Source organism: Bufo bufo, chromosome 8 (assembly GCF_905171765.1).
Source record: "Bufo bufo chromosome 8, aBufBuf1.1, whole genome shotgun sequence".
Lineage (NCBI taxonomy): Eukaryota > Metazoa > Chordata > Amphibia > Anura > Bufonidae > Bufo > Bufo bufo.
This window is the reverse complement of record NC_053396.1, coordinates 2,553,090-2,571,386: the sequence shown is the minus strand read 5'-3', so window position 1 is coordinate 2,571,386 and position 18,297 is coordinate 2,553,090. Positions and strand designations below refer to the sequence as shown.

General features: G+C 54.3%; 1 protein-coding gene, 1 long non-coding RNA gene and 3 other non-coding genes across 6 annotated transcripts; all 5 read left to right on the top strand.

Annotated features, from left to right (window-relative positions):
• Positions 1-493: 493 nt before the first annotated feature.
• Positions 494-3,805, top strand: MRPS2 (mitochondrial ribosomal protein S2). The gene is made up of 4 exons (XM_040442518.1): positions 494-607; positions 2,464-2,589; positions 2,664-2,793; positions 3,187-3,805. Exons 1-4 carry the CDS (start codon positions 571-573, stop codon positions 3,728-3,730), a joined length of 837 nt encoding a protein of 278 aa, XP_040298452.1. The 5' UTR covers positions 494-570; the 3' UTR covers positions 3,731-3,805.
• Positions 3,806-9,146: 5,341 nt separating this feature from the next.
• On the top strand, positions 9,147-11,148 carry LOC121009586. Of its 2 annotated transcripts, XR_005780780.1 has the most exons (4): positions 9,147-9,408; positions 9,892-9,935; positions 10,630-10,666; positions 10,975-11,148. It is a non-coding gene; the product is annotated as an uncharacterized LOC121009586 (long non-coding RNA). The 2 variants fall into 2 exon arrangements; XR_005780779.1 differs by lacking the exon at positions 10,975-11,148 and having other exon boundaries at positions 10,630-10,855.
• On the top strand, positions 9,629-9,760 carry LOC120978339. The gene has a single exon (XR_005774089.1). It is a non-coding gene; the product is annotated as a small nucleolar RNA SNORA17 (small nucleolar RNA).
• Positions 9,971-10,102, top strand: LOC120978337. The gene has a single exon (XR_005774087.1). It is a non-coding gene; the product is annotated as a small nucleolar RNA SNORA17 (small nucleolar RNA).
• Positions 10,700-10,831, top strand: LOC120978338. Its single transcript, XR_005774088.1, has one exon. It is a non-coding gene; the product is annotated as a small nucleolar RNA SNORA17 (small nucleolar RNA).
• Positions 11,149-18,297: the final 7,149 nt, after the last annotated feature.

The window sequence follows — 18,297 nt, the reverse complement described above, 5'->3', positions numbered from 1 at the left end:
ACACAGGCAGGTGGAGCGTCACTTATACAGAGGCAGGTGGAGCGTCACTTATACAGAGGGAGGTGGAGCGTCACTTATACAGCGGCAGGTGGAGCGTCACTTATACAGAGGGAGGTGGAACGTCACTTATACAGAGGCAGGTGGAGCGTCACTTATACACAGGCAGGTGGAGCGTCACTTATACAGCTATGGGTGGAGTAATGTGCAGCAGAAGGTGACAGTTCTCGGCTCTTCCACCAGGTGTCAAGATAAATCGGTCAGCACTCGCTCTGATGCACGCCGCGCGGGACCACGACCGGTTTCCACGTGCAATGAGGTAAAGGATCCCAGCAGACGTGACTTGATGCTCATTGGAATTTTATTGCAAGATAACAAAATGTGCCATGTTCTAGGACGCGTTTCGGCTAAAGTAGCCTTTCTCAACAGGAGAAACATGAGCATCAAGTGACGTCTGCTGGGATCCTTTACTTCATCTTCCACCAGGTGTCGCTGCGGCGCCGTCACTTCTGGAAGAGGAGGCGCGGAGAGAGGAAGTACCGCCGCTTGTGACCTTCCCCGGCTGCAGACGGCATGGCTTCCCCGGGACTGGCCGGGCTCCTCAGGGCGGGTGAGTGGAGGCCCCCCGGCAGCGGGAGGGTTAATAGTGGTGGATACGTTATTGTTACACAGGAGAAGCTGCGGCCTGGACCCGGCACCGCTGATCTCCAGTCACCGCCATGAAAATAAGTATATGACATAAGCCTTAGAGCCCCCCCACAGCAGTTATGACCCTACACAGTAGAATGCCCTCAGAGTTATCCCCCCCCCACACAGCAGTTATTCCCCCCCCCTACACAGCAGTTATTCCCCCCCCCTACACAGCAGTTATTCCCCCCCCCACACAGCAGTTATTCCCCCCCCCACACAGCAGTTATTCCCCCCCCCACACAGCAGTTATCCCCCCCCCCACACAGCAGTTATTCCCCCCCCACACAGCAGTTATTCCCCCCCCACACAGCAGTTATTCCCCCCCCCCCTACACAGCAGTTATTCCCCCCCCCACACAGCAGTTATCCCCCCCCACACAGCAGTTATCCCCCCCCCACACAGCAGTTATTCCCCCCCCACACAGCAGTTATTCCCCCCCCCCCACACAGCAGTTATTCCCCCCCCCCACACAGCAGTTATTCCCCCCCCCCCACACAGCAGTTATTCCCCCCCCCACACAGCAGTTATTCCCCCCCCCACACAGCAGTTATTCCCCCCCCCACACAGCAGTTATCCCCCCCCACACAGCAGTTATTCCCCCCCCCACACAGCAGTTATTCCCCCCCCCCCACAGCAGTTATTCCCCCCCCCACACAGCAGTTATTCCCCCCCCCACACAGCAGTTATTCCCCCCCCCACACAGCAGTTATTCCCCCCCCCCACACAGCAGTTATTCCCCCCCCCCCCACAGCAGTTTCCCCCCCCCCCCACAGCAGTTTCCCCCCCCCCCCACAGCAGTTTCCCCCCCCCCACACAGCAGTTTCCCCCCCCCCACACAGCAGTTTCCCCCCCCCCACACAGCAGTTATTCCCCCCCCCACACAGCAGTTATTCCCCCCCCCACACAGCAGTTATTCCCCCCCCCCACACAGCAGTTATTCCCCCCCCCCACACAGCAGTTATTCCCCCCCCCCCACACAGCAGTTATTCCCCCCCCCCACACAGCAGTTATTCCCCCCCCCCACACAGCAGTTATTCCCCCCCCCCACACAGCAGTTATTCCCCCCCCCCACACAGCAGTTATTCCCCCCCCCCACACAGCAGTTATTCCCCCCCCCCACACAGCAGTTATTCCCCCCCCCCACACAGCAGTTATTCCCCCCCCCCACACAGCAGTTATTCCCCCCCCCCACACAGCAGTTATTCCCCCCCCCCACACAGCAGTTATTCCCCCCCCCCACACAGCAGTTATTCCCCCCCCCCACACAGCAGTTATTCCCCCCCCCCACACAGCAGTTATTCCCCCCCCCCACACAGCAGTTATTCCCCCCCCCCCACACAGCAGTTATTCCCCCCCCCACACAGCAGTTATTCCCCCCCCCCACACAGCAGTTATTCCCCCCCCCCACACAGCAGTTATCCCCCCCCCCACACAGCAGTTATTCCCCCCCCCCCACACAGCAGTTATTCCCCCCCCCCCACACAGCAGTTATTCCCCCCCCCCACACAGCAGTTATTCCCCCCCCCACACAGCAGTTATTTCCCCCCCCCCCCCACAGCAGTTATTCCCCCCCCCCATACAGCAGTTATGCCCCCATATGATCTTTGGTGTGTTTCCACTGTGTGACGGACCCCCAGTCCCGGCGGTGACACATCAATGAGACGTTATAACCCTATATAATGTAATATACTGGGGGTCGGGGGCAGGTTTCTGGCCCCTCCTGGGTATTGGTGTCCGATTCCCCTCTAACCCCTTGTGTCCCCTGCTGTATTTCAGTGATCCCGGGACTCGGCGGCCTCGTCCTGCCCGCAGCAGCTTCGCCGCGGCTCTTGTCGTCCTTCATTCCGGGCAGCAGGTCTTTTGGAGGCGCCTCGTCCGCTGCAGCCGAGACCAACGTGACGGGTCAGTGACCAGAAACCTCGTCTTGACGCATGAAGTTATCAGAACGAGCCAGCGTTAACCCTTCTATCTCCTAGATTTCACCGACTGGCTGATCTCCGAGCCCCTGAAGCATCCGGATTTCTTTAACGTGAAGGAATTGCTCTCTATACGGACGCTGTTTGACGCCCGCGTTCACCTGGGACACAAGAAAGGATGTCGCCACAGGTGCGTCCCCTGTCCGCCATGATTGGCGATACGTGAGATTAACAACATGGTGGCTGTGTTCTAGAACCAGCGCCACGCGCGTCCGCAGGTTTTGTCTGGTACTGCTGCTCAGGTGCTTTGAAGTTGGGCTAAGCTGCAGTACCGCTCAGAACCTTTGAACAGGTGCGGCGCTGTTTTTTTAAAAAGAAAACGTCAATGGTTTTTAATCCTGCACATTGTCCAGAGACCATAGTGTAGATGAGAACCTATGAGCGGACGCTGCGGCTGATCCGAGTCCTGCTGGTTACAAAGCACAGTACACAAGTGCTGCACCCGTAGTGTTTCCATTCATTGACACCAAGCATGGTTGTTGCGGACTGTTTCTCATTCTTGCCGCTGTTTCCTGTCCCGCAGGCTGATGGAGCCGTACATCTTCGGCTGCCGGTTGGATCAAGACATCATCGATCTGAATCAGACGCTGGAGCAGCTGCAGTTGGCGCTGAACTTCACCGCCCACATCGCGTACCGCAACGGAATCATCCTGTTCATTTGCCGCAATCGTCAGTTTGGTCACAGGGTGGAGACTTTGGCGCAGGAGTGCGGGGAGTATGCCCACACGCGGTTCTGGAGGGGCGGCCTGCTCACCAACGCCAGCATCCAATATGGCCAGGGCGTCCGCCTCCCGGATCTCGTCGTCTTCCTGGGGACTCTCAATACCGTGTTTGAGCAGCACGTCGCCATCCGGGATGCAGCCAAAATGAACGTCCCGACAGTGGGGATAGTGGACACCAACTGCAACCCCAGTCTGATCAGCTACCCCATCCCCGGAAATGACGACAGCCCCTCCGCCATGGAACTCTACTGCCAGCTCTTCAAAATGGCCGTCACCCGAGCTAAAGCCAAGAGGAAGCAGATGGAGATTCTGTACGGACTGAGAAATAAGATGGAGGGCTCGTAACGCGCCCCTCACCCTGCAGATGTCCCTCCTTGTAGATTGTTCATTAGGAATAAAGTTTGCTATCCTGTCTCTGCAGCGCTGTAATGGAGACCGGTATATGGTTATTAGGGGGCAGGCGCTTTGTGTACGGTGTGATCTGAATGCATAGACCCGCTCACCACGTCATGGTGACCGCTGCTGATCCAATAGAATCTGTAGGCGGCAAGACCAACAACTCCCCTGCGGTCAGGCTTAGCCACCCGGGCACTGGGCCCCATCAGCCCACAGGCACAGCAGCCACCATGTGAACAGGTCCGAAAAACTCACCTTTCCATGTAGAGTAGGGACCCACACAAAAGAGGTCACCTTGATGTGGTGAGTGGGCCTGTACGTTTAGATGAAACCGTATACGAAGTGCCTCCTGTACATGTTGGCAATAGTTTAATGCATGTATGTAAATGTGTGGTCCGTGGTTCTGTTTCTACAGAGCGGTGTTATTAGGGGTCAGTGTCACCCAGTGGCGGTCTTGATCATAGCATGGGGCCCCCTGTCAGGCCAGACCGCCTCAGGCTGCGGGGCACGGGAGCCAACAGCTGTCCAGGACACTACTGGAGGCAGTGGGGGGGATCACACCGAGATAAAGGGGCGTGCTGGGGAACGGGGGCATTAAAGGGGTAATTCCCATCTGAGACGATGGGTGCATATCGCTAGGCTATGCCTCCATTGTCTGATAGGTGCACTTACACCGAGAACGGATCGTGGAAGGTGGTGGCTGGAGGACCCTGGGTTTCCACAAGTCCGGCCGCCGCCACCACGCGCTCTCCCTATAGAAGTGAATGGGAGCGCACTGCGCTTCACCGGCCACCGCTCCCATTCATTTCCATTGGGCCAACGTTTCGGCGGCCCCATAGAAATTAATAGAGGGCGGCTGCGCATGCGCAGCTCTCCGCCACATTCAGGCCTCCATTCTCAGTTTAGGGGCCCCCCAGACATGGGACCTGCACCTATCAGACAATGGGGGTATATTCTAGCGATATGCCCCTATTGTAAAACCCCTTTAAATACTAGTGTCACTACTGGGGGCTCTTGGGGATAGAATTATTACGATCAGTGGGACTTTTAGGAGTATTGGGGACCATCTTTACGGCTCCGTTATTTCTGCAGTATTAGGGGAGCGCGGCGGGCACAGTATTGGGGATAGCAGCAGGGTGACCATGTTGGGGCACCAGGAAGGGGAGGATGATGGAAAAGTGAGGAATCTAACGTCTGTGGTAGACTGCCGAGACGCGGCTGGAACACTTTGTTATGGCGGTCTGATCTCTGAATGGAGGTGAGGAAAGAGAACGTCTACATCGGAGGAGACATCGCTGGATGTAAGGTGCGCTCTATGTGACGTCTAGCAGTAGGGCCGGGGGTAGGGGTTACATTGACGATTTGGCACAAGGGTGGCGGCGCCATTTCAGTTTTCACCTCAGGCAGTAGAAGAGGTAGAATCGTCTCTGACCGCAAGGTTCAGCTGTGTCTGCGGCCTAAGGCTACACGCACACGACAGTGGAAACAAACATCCGTTATAAACGGATAAACTGTCCGTTTTTAACTGACTTTTTTTCACTGATGCCTTTCTGAGAAATGGTTATTAAAAACGGACCAGTTCAGTTGTATAGGGACAGTCAGTGAAAAATGACAAGGTAGGACATCCGTTATTCACTGGCCGTCAAGAAAACTGCCCCATAGACTTCCATTGGTCTCCAAATGGACACATGATGGCCATTAAAAAAACGTCATCACCTGTCCGTTTTTCACTGTCGTGTGCATGTAACCTAAGGGTTCAAAAAGACTTGTGGACAGAGAGGGAACCGCTGCTGGGATGGCAATTCCTGGCTGTCCTGATTGGGGCCCCAGAAATGCCAAGCCTGCCCGATGGTGTCACCCCCACCATCTTCTACAGCACCCCTGCCCCTGGTGTCACCCCCACCGTCTTCTACACCACCCCTGGTATCACCTCCACCGTCTTCTACACCGCCCCTGGTATCACCCCCACCGTCTTCTACACCACCCCTGGTATCACCTCCACCGTCTTCTACACCGCCCCTGGTGTCACCCCCACCGTCTTCTACACCGTCCCTGGTGTCACCCCCACCGTCTTCTAAACCGCCCCTGGTATCACCCCCACCGTCTTCTACACCGCCCCTGGTGTCACCCCCACCGTCTTCTACACCGTCCCCTGGTGTCACCCCCACCGTCTTCTAAACCGCCCCTGGTATCACCCCCACCGTCTTCTACACTGCCCCTGGTGTCACCCCCGCCGTCTTCTACACCGCCCCTGGTGTCACCTCCACCGTCTTCTACACTGCCCCTGGTATCACCCCCACCGTCTTCTACACCACTCCTGGTATCACCCCCACCATCTTCTACACTGCCCCTGGTGTCACCCCCGCCGTCTTCTACACCGCCCCTGGTGTCACCCCCACCGTCTTCTACACCACCCCTGGTATCACCCCCACCGTCTTCTACACTGCCCCTGGTGTCACCCCACCGTCTTCTACACTGCCCCTGGTGTCGCCCCCACCATCTTCTACACTGCCCCTGGTATCACCCCCACCGTCTTCTACACTACCCCTGGTATCACCCCCACCGTCTTCTACACTGCCCCTGGTGTCACCCCCACCGTCTTCTACACCACCCCTGGTCCCTGGTATCACCCCCACCATCTTCTACATTGCCCCTGGTGTCACCTCCACCGTCTTCTACACCACCCCTGGTATCACCCCCACCATCTTCTACATTGCCCCTGGTGTCACCTCCACCGTCTTCTACACCACCCCTGGTGTCACCCCCACCATCTTCTACACCACCCCTGGTGTCACCCCCACCGTCTTCTACACCACCCCTGGTCCCTGGTATCACCCCCACCGTCTTCTACATTGCCCCTGGTGTCACCTCCACCGTCTTCTACACCGCCCCTGGTGTCACCTCCACCGTCTTCTACACCGCCCCTGGTGTCACCCCCACTGTCTTCTACACCGCCCCTCGTATCACCCCCACCGTCTTCTACACCGCCCCTGGTGTCACCCCCACCGTCTTCTACACCGCCCCTGGTGTCACCTCCACCGTCTTCTACACCGCCCCTGGTGTCACCCCCACCGTCTTCTACACTGCCCCTGGTGTCACCCCCACCGTCTTCTACACTGCCCCTGGTGTCACCCCCACCGTCTTCTACATTGCCCCTGGTGTCACCCCCACCGTCTTCTACACCGCCCCTGGTGTCACCCCCACCGTCTTCTACACCGCCCCTGGTGTCACCCCCACCGTCTTCTACACCGCCCCTGGTGTCACCTCCACCGTCTTCTACACCGCCCCTGGTGTCACCCCCACCGTCTTCTACACCGCCCCTGGTGTCACCTCCACCGTCTTCTACACTGCCCCTGGTGTCACCCCCACCGTCTTCTACACCGCCCCTGGTGTCACCCCCACCGTCTTCTACACCGCCCCTGGTGTCACCCCCACCGTCTTCTACACCGCCCCTGGTGTCACCCCCACCGTCTTCTACACTGCCCCTGGTGTCACCCCCACCGTCTTCTACACCGCCCCTGGTGTCGCCTCCACCATCTTCTACACCGCCCCTCGTATCACCCCCACCGTCTTCTACACCGCCCCTGGTGTCACCCCCACCGTCTTCTACACCGCCCCTGGTGTCACCTCCACCGTCTTCTACACCGCCCCTGGTGTCACCCCCACCGTCTTCTACACTGCCCCTGGTGTCACCCCCACCGTCTTCTACACTGCCCCTGGTGTCACCCCCACCGTCTTCTACATTGCCCCTGGTGTCACCCCCACCGTCTTCTACACCGCCCCTGGTGTCACCCCCACCGTCTTCTACACCGCCCCTGGTGTCACCCCCACCGTCTTCTACACCGCCCCTGGTGTCACCTCCACCGTCTTCTACACCGCCCCTGGTGTCACCCCCACCGTCTTCTACACCGCCCCTGGTGTCACCTCCACCGTCTTCTACACTGCCCCTGGTGTCACCTCCACCGTCTTCTACACTGCCCCTGGTGTCACCCCCACCGTCTTCTACACCGCCCCTGGTGTCACCCCCACCGTCTTCTACACCGCCCCTGGTGTCACCCCCACCGTCTTCTACACCGCCCCTGGTGTCACCCCCACCGTCTTCTACACTGCCCCTGGTGTCACCCCCACCGTCTTCTACACTGCCCCTGGTGTCGCCTCCACCATCTTCTACACTGCCCCTGGTGTCACCCTCACCGTCTTCTACACTGCCCCTGGTGTCACCCCCACCGTCTTCTACACTGCCCCTGGTGTCACCCCCACCGTCTTCTACACTGCCCCTGGTGTCACCTCCACCGTCTTCTACACTGCCCCTGGTGTCACCTCCACCGTCTTCTACACTGCCCCTGGTGTCACCCCCACCGTCTTCTACACTGCCCCTGGTGTCACCCCCACCGTCTTCTACACTGCCCCTGGTGTCACCCCCACCGTCTTCTACACCGCCCCTGGTGTCACCTCCACCGTCTTCTACACCGCCCCTGGTGTCACCCCCACCGTCTTCTACACCGCCCCTGGTGTCACCCCCACCGTCTTCTACACCGCCCCTGGTGTCACCCCCACCGTCTTCTACACCGCCCCTGGTGTCACCCCCACCGTCTTCTACACCGCCCCTGGTGTCACCCCCACCGTCTTCTACACCGTCCCCTGGTGTCACCCCCACCGTCTTCTACACCGCCCCTGGTGTCACCCCCACCGTCTTCTACACCGCCCCTGCCACCTGCCGACCTCCTCCAGTTACTCTATGCCATAGAGTATGGGAATTATGCCATTATGTCTATGGGAATAATGGAGCGCTGCTCTCTGCTGTCACCCATAGAGATGAATGCCTGACCTGCTGTGTACATGTCAGGGGGCGCCGAGACATATGGGGTACCCGTTCTCTTGATTGGTGGGGATCCCAGCAGTAGGACCCCCACCGCTCTAATAGTTATCCCCTATTCTGTGGATAGAAGATAACTATTGCAGCCGGAATACCCCTTTAACTCTGTGTGAGAAGAGTTTGTACTTGGGGTGCAGTGAAAAACATAAGCCTCCGGTTCTCAGCTTTCTGGGGGTCCCGGGTCTCTGTTTTTGCAGGGGGCGAGGGGTCTACTGCATCATTACAGCCGTGCACCAATATCACCCCAGAATCTATCTCTAAAAACAAGTAAAACAACATTGGGGTGTCAGTCATTATCTTTCGCTGCAGTAGCTTTTAGGCGTTATTATGTCTGTAGTTATCACTGTACAGGTATGATCATTGGACGCTTCATAGTAGATATATATTATTACTAATTCTTTTTCCGAATACAATCCCCTGTATAAATATACACTGAGCCCAGAAGACATTATAACACTATAATAACACTAGTGATGCAGCTGCTCTCACGGTTTATTACATGGTGGCGCCATCTAGTGGCGGCTTGTATTATCACAGCATCGACCACTCTGACGCTCCTTATACAAAACTGAAGTGAGAACTCTGCTGCCATCTAGCGGCGGACTCGCGCTTTTCCGTTTTGACCCTGCTGACGTCCCGTAGACGGCTACTTAAAGCCTTGTGCGCGCTCTTGTGTTCTCTTTCTCTGCTGACTGCGCGGCAGGGAGGTCGGCTGTGGCCCCCCCCGGAGCGGACACGTGGCCCCAGACCCGTGAGTAACCCGTTGGGGTTTGTAGTCTCTGATGTCTTACGGGCTAGAGGGTTCCTTGGTCTGTGATTGAGTTATTACTCCGGGTGTGTGTAGTTAGTCACTGCCTAGAAATATAAGTCTCAGCATCCTGGAGGTTGTAGTCCTTTCCTTAGGGATTGGAACTGGAGCTTTCTGGGATACTGTGTGAGTTAGGACTTTTTTTGGGGGGGGGGGGGTTCTGGTTGCCCCTAGAGGCGTTGCAGACGTGACCTCGGTCTCACGTCTGTGTCATTAGGCGGCATAGATTAATCCGGCTGCGTCTACGCTCGGCGCCCGCTGTGTGGGCGCTAGGAATGATTTCCAGCTGGACATGAATGGCGCCAATCATTCTCCTGTATCTGGTGGCTTGTATTCTCCATAGCACTTTTGTTGGGTGATGTATACTATGTTAGAATGATGGTGGTAGTAGTTGTCAGTGGCACTAACATGATTTCCCCTCTCCAGTCTTGCAGGTTGGATGCAGGGTCTCTGAAGCCTCGGCTGCGCAGGTATGACTCTTACCTTTCTGTTCCTCAGGGTTCTCCTTGCCCCTAGAGGCGTTGCAGACGTGACCTCGGTCTCACGTCTGTGTCATTAGGTGGCATAGATTAATCCGGCTGCGTCTACGCTCGGCGCCCGCTGTGTGGGCGCTAGGAATGATTTCCAGCCGGACATTGCTGAATTTTTACTTTGTGATCTGTGAAGGGAACCTTTTGGCTTTGACCCCCTAGAGGGGCGCAGACACGTATAGCCCGACTGCTGTACAACAAGGGGAGCCCATGGTGCCCTATGTAACGAGGGGCTGGGATTTTACCCAATACGACCGCACTGTGTGAATAAGCCCCTCTGGCTGTGTAACTGACATTAGCACCTTTGGTGCAGTGATCTGAGGCTGCAGCTCAGGAATATAAGCAAGTTCATCCACATTTGGGGGCCTCCCTTTGTTGGACCTGCGGAGGGAAGCATACCTGGCCCTCGTTGCCAGGTTCCGGCTCCTATGGACCCCTTGCTGTCATGCCCTGGGGCAGGTCATCGATTAGTGGAACCAGTGCACAGCAGCGGGGGACAGAAGGAGTCGGGAACCTGGTAGCGAGCAGGTCCAGTGACGTGGAGGGGGCTGGCAGGCCCCTGTATGTGGACAACCCCTTGAAGTGTTGGGTGTAGCTGTTTGCTCATGGTGACCCTGCTTTTTGTTTCCTCTAGGATGAGTGCAGCGTCCCTGGAGCCTCTGCTTTTTCAGGTATGTCGACCAGCTTCCAGTCTTCTCTGTTCCCTTGCCCCTAGAGGCGTTGCAGACATGACCTTGGTTTCATGTCTGTGTCATTAGGCGGCATAGATTAAGGCGGCTGCGTCTACGCTCGGTGCCCGCTGTGTGGGTACTAAGAATGATTTCCAGCCGGATATTTGGACACCCACTAGAGGGCGTTACTGCTCCAGTTGGACATGGCAGAGTAGTATGTGGGTTAATGGAAGTTGCAGAAGGGTTAAGTACTGAAACCCCTTATAAATTTAGGAAACTAATGATTTTTTTTTTATTTTTCTCTACAGGATGTCGGGTATTGGACGTGAGTTTAGTCCTCCGCTCTGGGTGGGCTTTTCCCTGGAACTCTTGGAGCAGATGTGCCCCCTTGTGGGCGGTTGTTCTTTTTTCCTGTGGTGTACATTGTATGTCTAATATTCACAGGGTGGAGGGGTAAGTCTAGAAATCCCTCCATTAACACCTATATACACTGCTCAAAAAATAAAGGGAACACAATGTAACTCCAAGTCAATCAGACTTCTGTGAAATCAAACTGTCCTCTTAGGAAGCAACACTGAGTGACAATCAATTTCACATGCTGTTGTGCAAATGGGATAGACAACAGGTGGAAATTATAGGCAATTAGCAAGACACCCCCAATAAAGGAGTGGTTCTGCAGGTGGTGACCACTTCTCAGTTCCTAGGCTTCCTGGCTGATGTTTTGGTCACTTTTGAATGCTGGCGGTGCTTTCACTCTAGTGGTAGCATGAGACGGAGTCTACAACCCACAGAAGTGGCTCAGGTAGTGCAGCTTATCCAGGATGGCAAATCAATGCGAGCTGTGGCAAAAAGGTTTGCTGTGTCTGTCAGCGTAGTGTCCAGAGCATGGAGGCGCTACCAGGAGACAGGCCAGTACATCAGGAGACGTGGAGGAGGCCGTAGGAGGGCAACAACCCAGCAGCAGGACCGCTTCCTCCGCCTTTGGGCAAGGAGGAACAGGAGGAGCACTGCCAGAGCCCTGCAAAATGACCTCGAGCAGGTCACAAATGTGCATGTGTCTGCTCAAACGGTCAGAAACAGACTCCATGAGGGTGATATGAGGGCCCGACGTCCACAGGTGGGGGTTGTGCTTACAGCCCAACACCGTGCAGGACGTTTGGCATTTGCCAGAGAACACCAATATTGGAAAATTCGCCACTGGCGCCCTGTGCTCTTCACAGATGAAAGCAGGTTCACACTGAGCACATGTGGCACAGTCTGGAGACGCCGTGGAGAACGTTCTGCTGCCTGCAACATCCTCCAGCATGACCGGTTTGGCATTGGGTCAGTAATGGTGTGGGGTGGCATTTCTTTTGAGGGACGCACAGCCCTCCATGTGCTCACCAGAGGTAGCCTGACTGCCATTAGGTACCGAGATGAGATCCTCAGACCCCTTGTGAGACCATATGCTGGTGCGGTTGGCCCTGGGTTCCTCCTAATGCAAGACCATGCTAGACCTCATGTGGCTGGAGTGTGCCAGCAGTTCCTGCAAGACGAAGGCATTGATGCTATGGACTGGCCCGCCCGTTCCCCAGACCTGAATCCAATTGAGCACATCTGGGACATCATGTCTTGCTCTATCCACCAACGTCACGTTGCACCACAGACTGTCCAGGAGTTGGCAGATGCTTTAGTCCAGGTCTGGGAGGAGATCCCTCAGGAGACCGTCCGCCACCTCATCAGGAGCATGCACAGGCGTTGTAGGGAGGTCATACAGGCACGTGGAGGCCACACACACTACTGAGCCTCATTTTGACTTGTTTTAAGGACATTACATCAAAGTTGGATCAGCCTGTAGTGTGTTTTTCCACTTTAATTTTGAGTGTGACTCCAAATCCAGACCTCCATGGGTTGAAAAATTTGATTTCTATTTTTTTAAATTTTTGTGTGATTTTGTTGTGAGCACATTCAACTATGTAAAGAACAAAGTATTTCAGAAGAATATTTAATTAACTCAGATCTAGGATGTGTTATTTTTGTGTTCCCTTTATTTTTTTGAGCAGTGTAGTTAAAGGGGTTGTCTGAGATCCTCATACTGATGACCTATCCTGAGGATAGATCGTCAATATGTGACAGGTGGGGGTCTACACCCAGCACCCTTGCTGAACAAGTGTTTGAAAAGACCGCGGCACCTTAGTGGATGCCAGGGCACCTTCCTAGGCCATGTGACATCACGTTCATCAGTCATATGGCTCATGGCCAAATGAATGGGGCTGCGCTGCAATACCAAGCACAGGCACTATACAAGGGATTGTGCGGTGAGGTCGCCGTGGCACCCCTTCTCAAACAGATGATTGGCAGGGATCCCGGGTGTTGGACACCCACTGATCTAATATTGATGACTTGTCCTGTGGAGAGGTCATCAAAATCTCAGAAAATCCCTTTAAATTATGAACCTCTGCTTCCAGCAGCCTTAGGAGCTGTATATAGTGATCTCCCTCTAGTGGTGGCTGTATAATCTGTATATAGTGATCTCCCTCTAGTGGTGGCTGTATAATCTGTATGTAGTGAGCTCCCTCTAGTGGTGGCTGTATAATCTGTATGTAGTGAGCTCCCTCTAGTGGTGACTGTATAATCTGTATGTAGTGAGCTCCCCCTAGTGGTGACTGTATAATCTCTATGTAGTGAGCTCCCTCTAGTGGTGGCTGTATAATCTGTATATAGTGATCTCCCTCTAGTGGTGGCTGTATAATCTGTATGTAGTGAGCTCCCTCTAGTGGTGACTGTATAATCTGTATGTAGTGAGCTCCCTCTAGTGGTGGCTGTATAATCTGTATGTAGTGAGCTCCCTCTAGTGGTGGCTGTATAATCTGTATGTAGTGAGCTCCCTCTAGTGGTGACTGTATAATCTGTATGTAGTGAGCTCCCTCTAGTGGTGGCTGTATAATCTGTATGTACTGAGCTCCCCCTAGTGGTGGCTGTATAATCTGTATGTAGTGATCTCCCTCTAGTGGTGGCTGTATGTAGTGGGCTTCCTCTAGTGGTGGCTGTATGTAGTGGGCTTCCTCTAGTGGTGGCTGTATGTAGTGGGCTTCCTCTAGTGGTGGCTGTATGTAGTGGGCTTCCTCTAGTGGTGGCTGTATGTAGTGGGCTTCCTCTAGTGGTGGCTGTATGTAGTGGGCTTCCTCTAGTGGTGGCTGTATGTAGTGAGCTCCCTCTAGTGGTGGCTGTATGTAGTGAGCTCCCTCTAGTGGTGGCTGTATGTAGTGAGCTCCCTCTAGTGGTGGCTGTATGTACTGAGCTCCCTCTAGTGGTGGCTGTATGTACTGAGCTCCCTCTAGTGGTGGCTGTATGTACTGAGCTCCCTCTAGTGGTGGCTGTATAATCTATGTAGTGAGCTCCCTCTAGTGGTGGCTGTATGTAGTGAGCTCCCTCTAGTGGTGGCTGTAGGCATCTAGAATATAATGCAACTCTATGGCGGTGTAAAGTAGGGGATTTGGGTTAGGGGGTGGAAGAAGCAAACTAGAGCTTTGGCCCCTCATAACCATATAGATGACATTGTGGTTGAATAGTCGGGATGACTCCTGCGATTCTCTTCTGTTTGGCTGTAAGAACTGAATATGAACTTGATATGTATGACTTGTATTTCTATTCTGTATTAAATAGTCATGAATCCACTGCTCGGCTTCTGTTTGTTTTCCTCCAGTTTTGCAGCTTCAGCGATATCTTCTGCGTCTGTCCTGGACCAGCAAGTGCCAAAATATTGGGACTCTTATAATTCAGACCAGAGTTTTGTGTCCGGCTTTGCTCTTCGCCGGGTGTTCTGATGTTTTATCGACTATTTTTGTAATCGAGTACTCTAATAACAAAAAGCTAATTAAAAGAACGTTTTTCTTTATAAAACTCATCGGCCCCTCGTGGCCCTGTCCCCAGCAAAATAAAATACTTGCCTCTCCTGCCCCGCTCATCCATCTTCTCTGCACCGCGTCGGGTCATAGTGCACTATGTCCTGATGATGTGTCGGGAGGAAAGTGCGGGCGCGTGACCACGGAGCGGTGAGTAATAGCAAGTGCTTCACGGAAGCTCCGTGGTCACATGACAAACATTTTTGTATCGAGGATTTTTTGTGTCAAACTACTCGGTTCAATCGAGTTATCGTCTCAGGCCTGTTCGGAGCGGCTCAGGCCGGGCGTATAAACCCGTGCAGCACAAGCCGCCTCAGTGATTACTTGTCGCGTAATGATAGCGCGATGGATCGCGTGAAGATGAACGGCCTGGCGGGATGCTGCACCGCAGAACGCTGGGAAATTTCCCTCATTAAACTGAAATTATTGGGGCCAAAGGTGTTATTAGCCGAGCGGCGGCTGCTGGCTGCAAAATGAAGCTGTTAATTGCTAAAAGTCACGACTAATGGAAGAGTCTGTCCTGAAAGAATCCTAATGAGATCCCCCGCCGAGGCGGCCGCGCTGCTGCAGTCACATGAAGGGCTGTGAAATTCTGGGACCGTGAGGAACAATCACCTCCACCAGTATTGGTGTCACCGTGCAAAACAGACCACGGTAGGTGGGTGCTCGACCGATGCTGTGGGTGCACCAGGGCTGTGGACCTGTTCTGCTGCACTGCGCTTGTTTGCTGGGGCTCCCATCCCCCTGAAAACTGACTGATAAAACATGGGGGGGGGGGGGGGGGTGATGGCTCCAGCCGGGGGCACTATTTTGGTGTAAGCAGAAAGGACACCGTACACAGGTCTGTGTGCAGAGAACACACCGCGCTGGAGGTACACGCATGTGCGTGATCATGCAGAACTAAAGGAAGTGGTGGAAGACTTGCCCATGAGAAGAATCGTGCCTGGTTGCTGTGTAATGAGTCCAGGATCCATGGGGGGGGTGCAGTGGTCCCCGATGCACTTCTATGGGTGGATATCATCTCCCCCTATGCACAAGGCCTTCTGGTCTGTAAGGGTCTTCACGGGGAAGGGGCTGCTTACAGGATAGACGCTGTAAAGCCTATTGAGCTACTCTCCACCAGCGTCAGCAGAGAACGGCATGGCAGAATCCAGATGGCACCGCCGGACCCTGCTGACTATAACGTGGAGCACCCAGATCTCCAGCCGTTCCCATTATAGTCACTGGGGGCCCGGTGGGCAACCTGCCCTAACACTGGTGTGAAACCAGCCTTGCATTACAGCTACGGGGGTGCGATTTTGCAGGTTTCCTGGTGGTGTAAATCGCTGCAGAGCCGCGTGGATTGTTCTGCCACAAAGTAAGGGCTCATGCACACGACTGCCGTTTTTTGCAGTCCACAAAAAACAGGTGCCACCCGTGTGCCTTCCGCAATATGCGGAATGGAACAGGAGGCCCATTATAGAGATGTCTATTCTTGTTCGCAAAATGGACAAGAATAGGACATGTCTCATAATTTTTGTAGGGTCACTGAACCGAGCAACGGATGCGGACCCATTGAAATGAATGGCCCTAAGTCAGTGGTCCTCATTCAGGACCCCTCAACCTTTTCACAGAATACCCCGGGGAAGCAATAGAAGGCGCTGCGCACACTGCGATCATAGAGGAAGATGTATCAAAACTGTAAAGTAGAACTGGCTTAGTTGCCTATAGCAACCGGTCAGATTCTACCTTTCATGGGCAACTAAGCCAGTTTTCCTTTTCCTTAGTTTTAATAAATCTCCCCCTGGACTCTGCTCTAAGCCTCTGTCAGAACAGCGCGCGGCTCTGATCTTCCTCCCAGAACGAGGGACCCGTGATGGACTCGGGATCAGGAGACGACTGTTCTGCAGCCCATAGACTTCTATTATGACAGAATGTCTCTAAAGGCATTCCGTGATAGAGCGCCCCCCCAATAGGGACCCAACAAGCTTCTGCCCCATGCCGCAGTCCCTGGTGTGGTGCAGGACAGATGCCTCTTCCGCCTGCGTCCAAGATAACGATGATGTCACTGCGCCTTGTGTCTGTGGTCACTCCTCGGCGGCCCTCCTGTACCCCCTGGGGTGTGTAGCGCAGGGTGAGGATCACAGCCAATGGGGCCGGCTGGCATCCATGCTCCTGACTCTAGAAATCCCAGAAGTCTATTCAGATGTAGGGAATAGAGATTTTCGGCAACAAAACAGCCGTGTGTGACCTGAGCCCAAGACGGCAGCGGGAGACCAGTAGGAACGGCTTTTGGGGGCCAAAACGGGTAACCATCTTTCCAGTGTTCTCCTCCGCTCCTGGTTTTAGCTCACAAATACAGATCTAGGGGGTCATGTATGTCAGGCGCAGATGGCGGCACAAGGGTTAGTAGTGCTGCTATCTGCGACTTTTCACTGCTCACGTCAGGTCTACAATTGTGGGACAGCGAGGACGCTTCATTCACGGCACTGGTTCCACTAAAGGTGCCCCTCAAAGTACTTAGTGAATGAGGCCGCAGGTCGGGGCTCGTAGTCTGCAGACTCGTTAATGAAGACACTGATCCTGTCACCGGGATTCTGTGTATAGAGCTGAGGACATGGGCTGCTAGATGGCCGCTAGCACATCCGCAATACCCAGTCCCCATAGCTCTGTGTGCTTTTATTGTGTAAAAAAAACGATTTGATACATATGCAAATTAAACTGAGATGAGTCCTGTATGTGAGAGGAGTCAGGGACAGGACTCATCTCAGGTAATTTGCATATGTATCAAATCATTTTATTTACACAATAAAAGCACACAGAGCTATGGGGACTGGGTATTGCGGATGTGCTAGCGGCCATCTAGCAGCCCATGTCCTCAGCTCTATACACAAAATCCCGGTGAGGGGAACCTGTTGCCACCTCTCCCCCCCCCACTTGGCAGCCATGCTGTTCTACTTACCGATCAGTGCGGCTCCTGACCTCCCAGGCCGGGGCCCATCGTTACCAGCACACCTCGCACAGTCCGCAGCCCGACATCCCTGTTGTCAGAAACCTTTCTACTTTCACATTTTCCCTCCTTAGCTGGAATCGGGGGCATAAAACAGCGGGTCCTGCTGGATTGTAATGTACATTGGACCATGTAGCCATTTTACGTTCCTATTCCCACTCGTTGGGGGCCGCACAGCCACAGGTTCTCTTTTCCACTGCCCTTTGGGGGAAACTGTTTCCTGTGAAGCAATTTCTTCTCATTTTGGGGGAACAGTGTGGAATATACAATCTGCTTTATTTTACGTTTCACCCCAGAAAGTCCAGTGCAACAAATCCCAGAGTGCCCTGATTGCCAAAGGCTGTCCAGGCATGCTGGGAGTTGTAGTTTTGCAACAGCTGGAGGCACACTGGTTGGGAAACACTGGGTTAGAGGACGCTGGGAGTTTCTCAGCTTGCAGTCCAGCAACATAGAGTAGTACCAGTATTTTACCACTTGAGGGCAGTACAGCACCGCTAGTCATGAAGTAATCCGTGGACTTGATCAGATTCTGCAGCATCATCCCCTGATTTCAGGCGGCAGCGCAACGTCTTGGGTGGTTAGTAATCGGTGACGCTTGCCGGTCGACGTGTATATAATTCCTATAATAAACATCTGCACGTACAGATTTCTGATCCACTCGTGTTAAAGGGAGTCTGTCACCCAATTCTCACCAGCAACCTTTGGCACCCCAGCTGCTGTGAAACTACAACCCCCAGCATGCACACGTACTTGGCAGT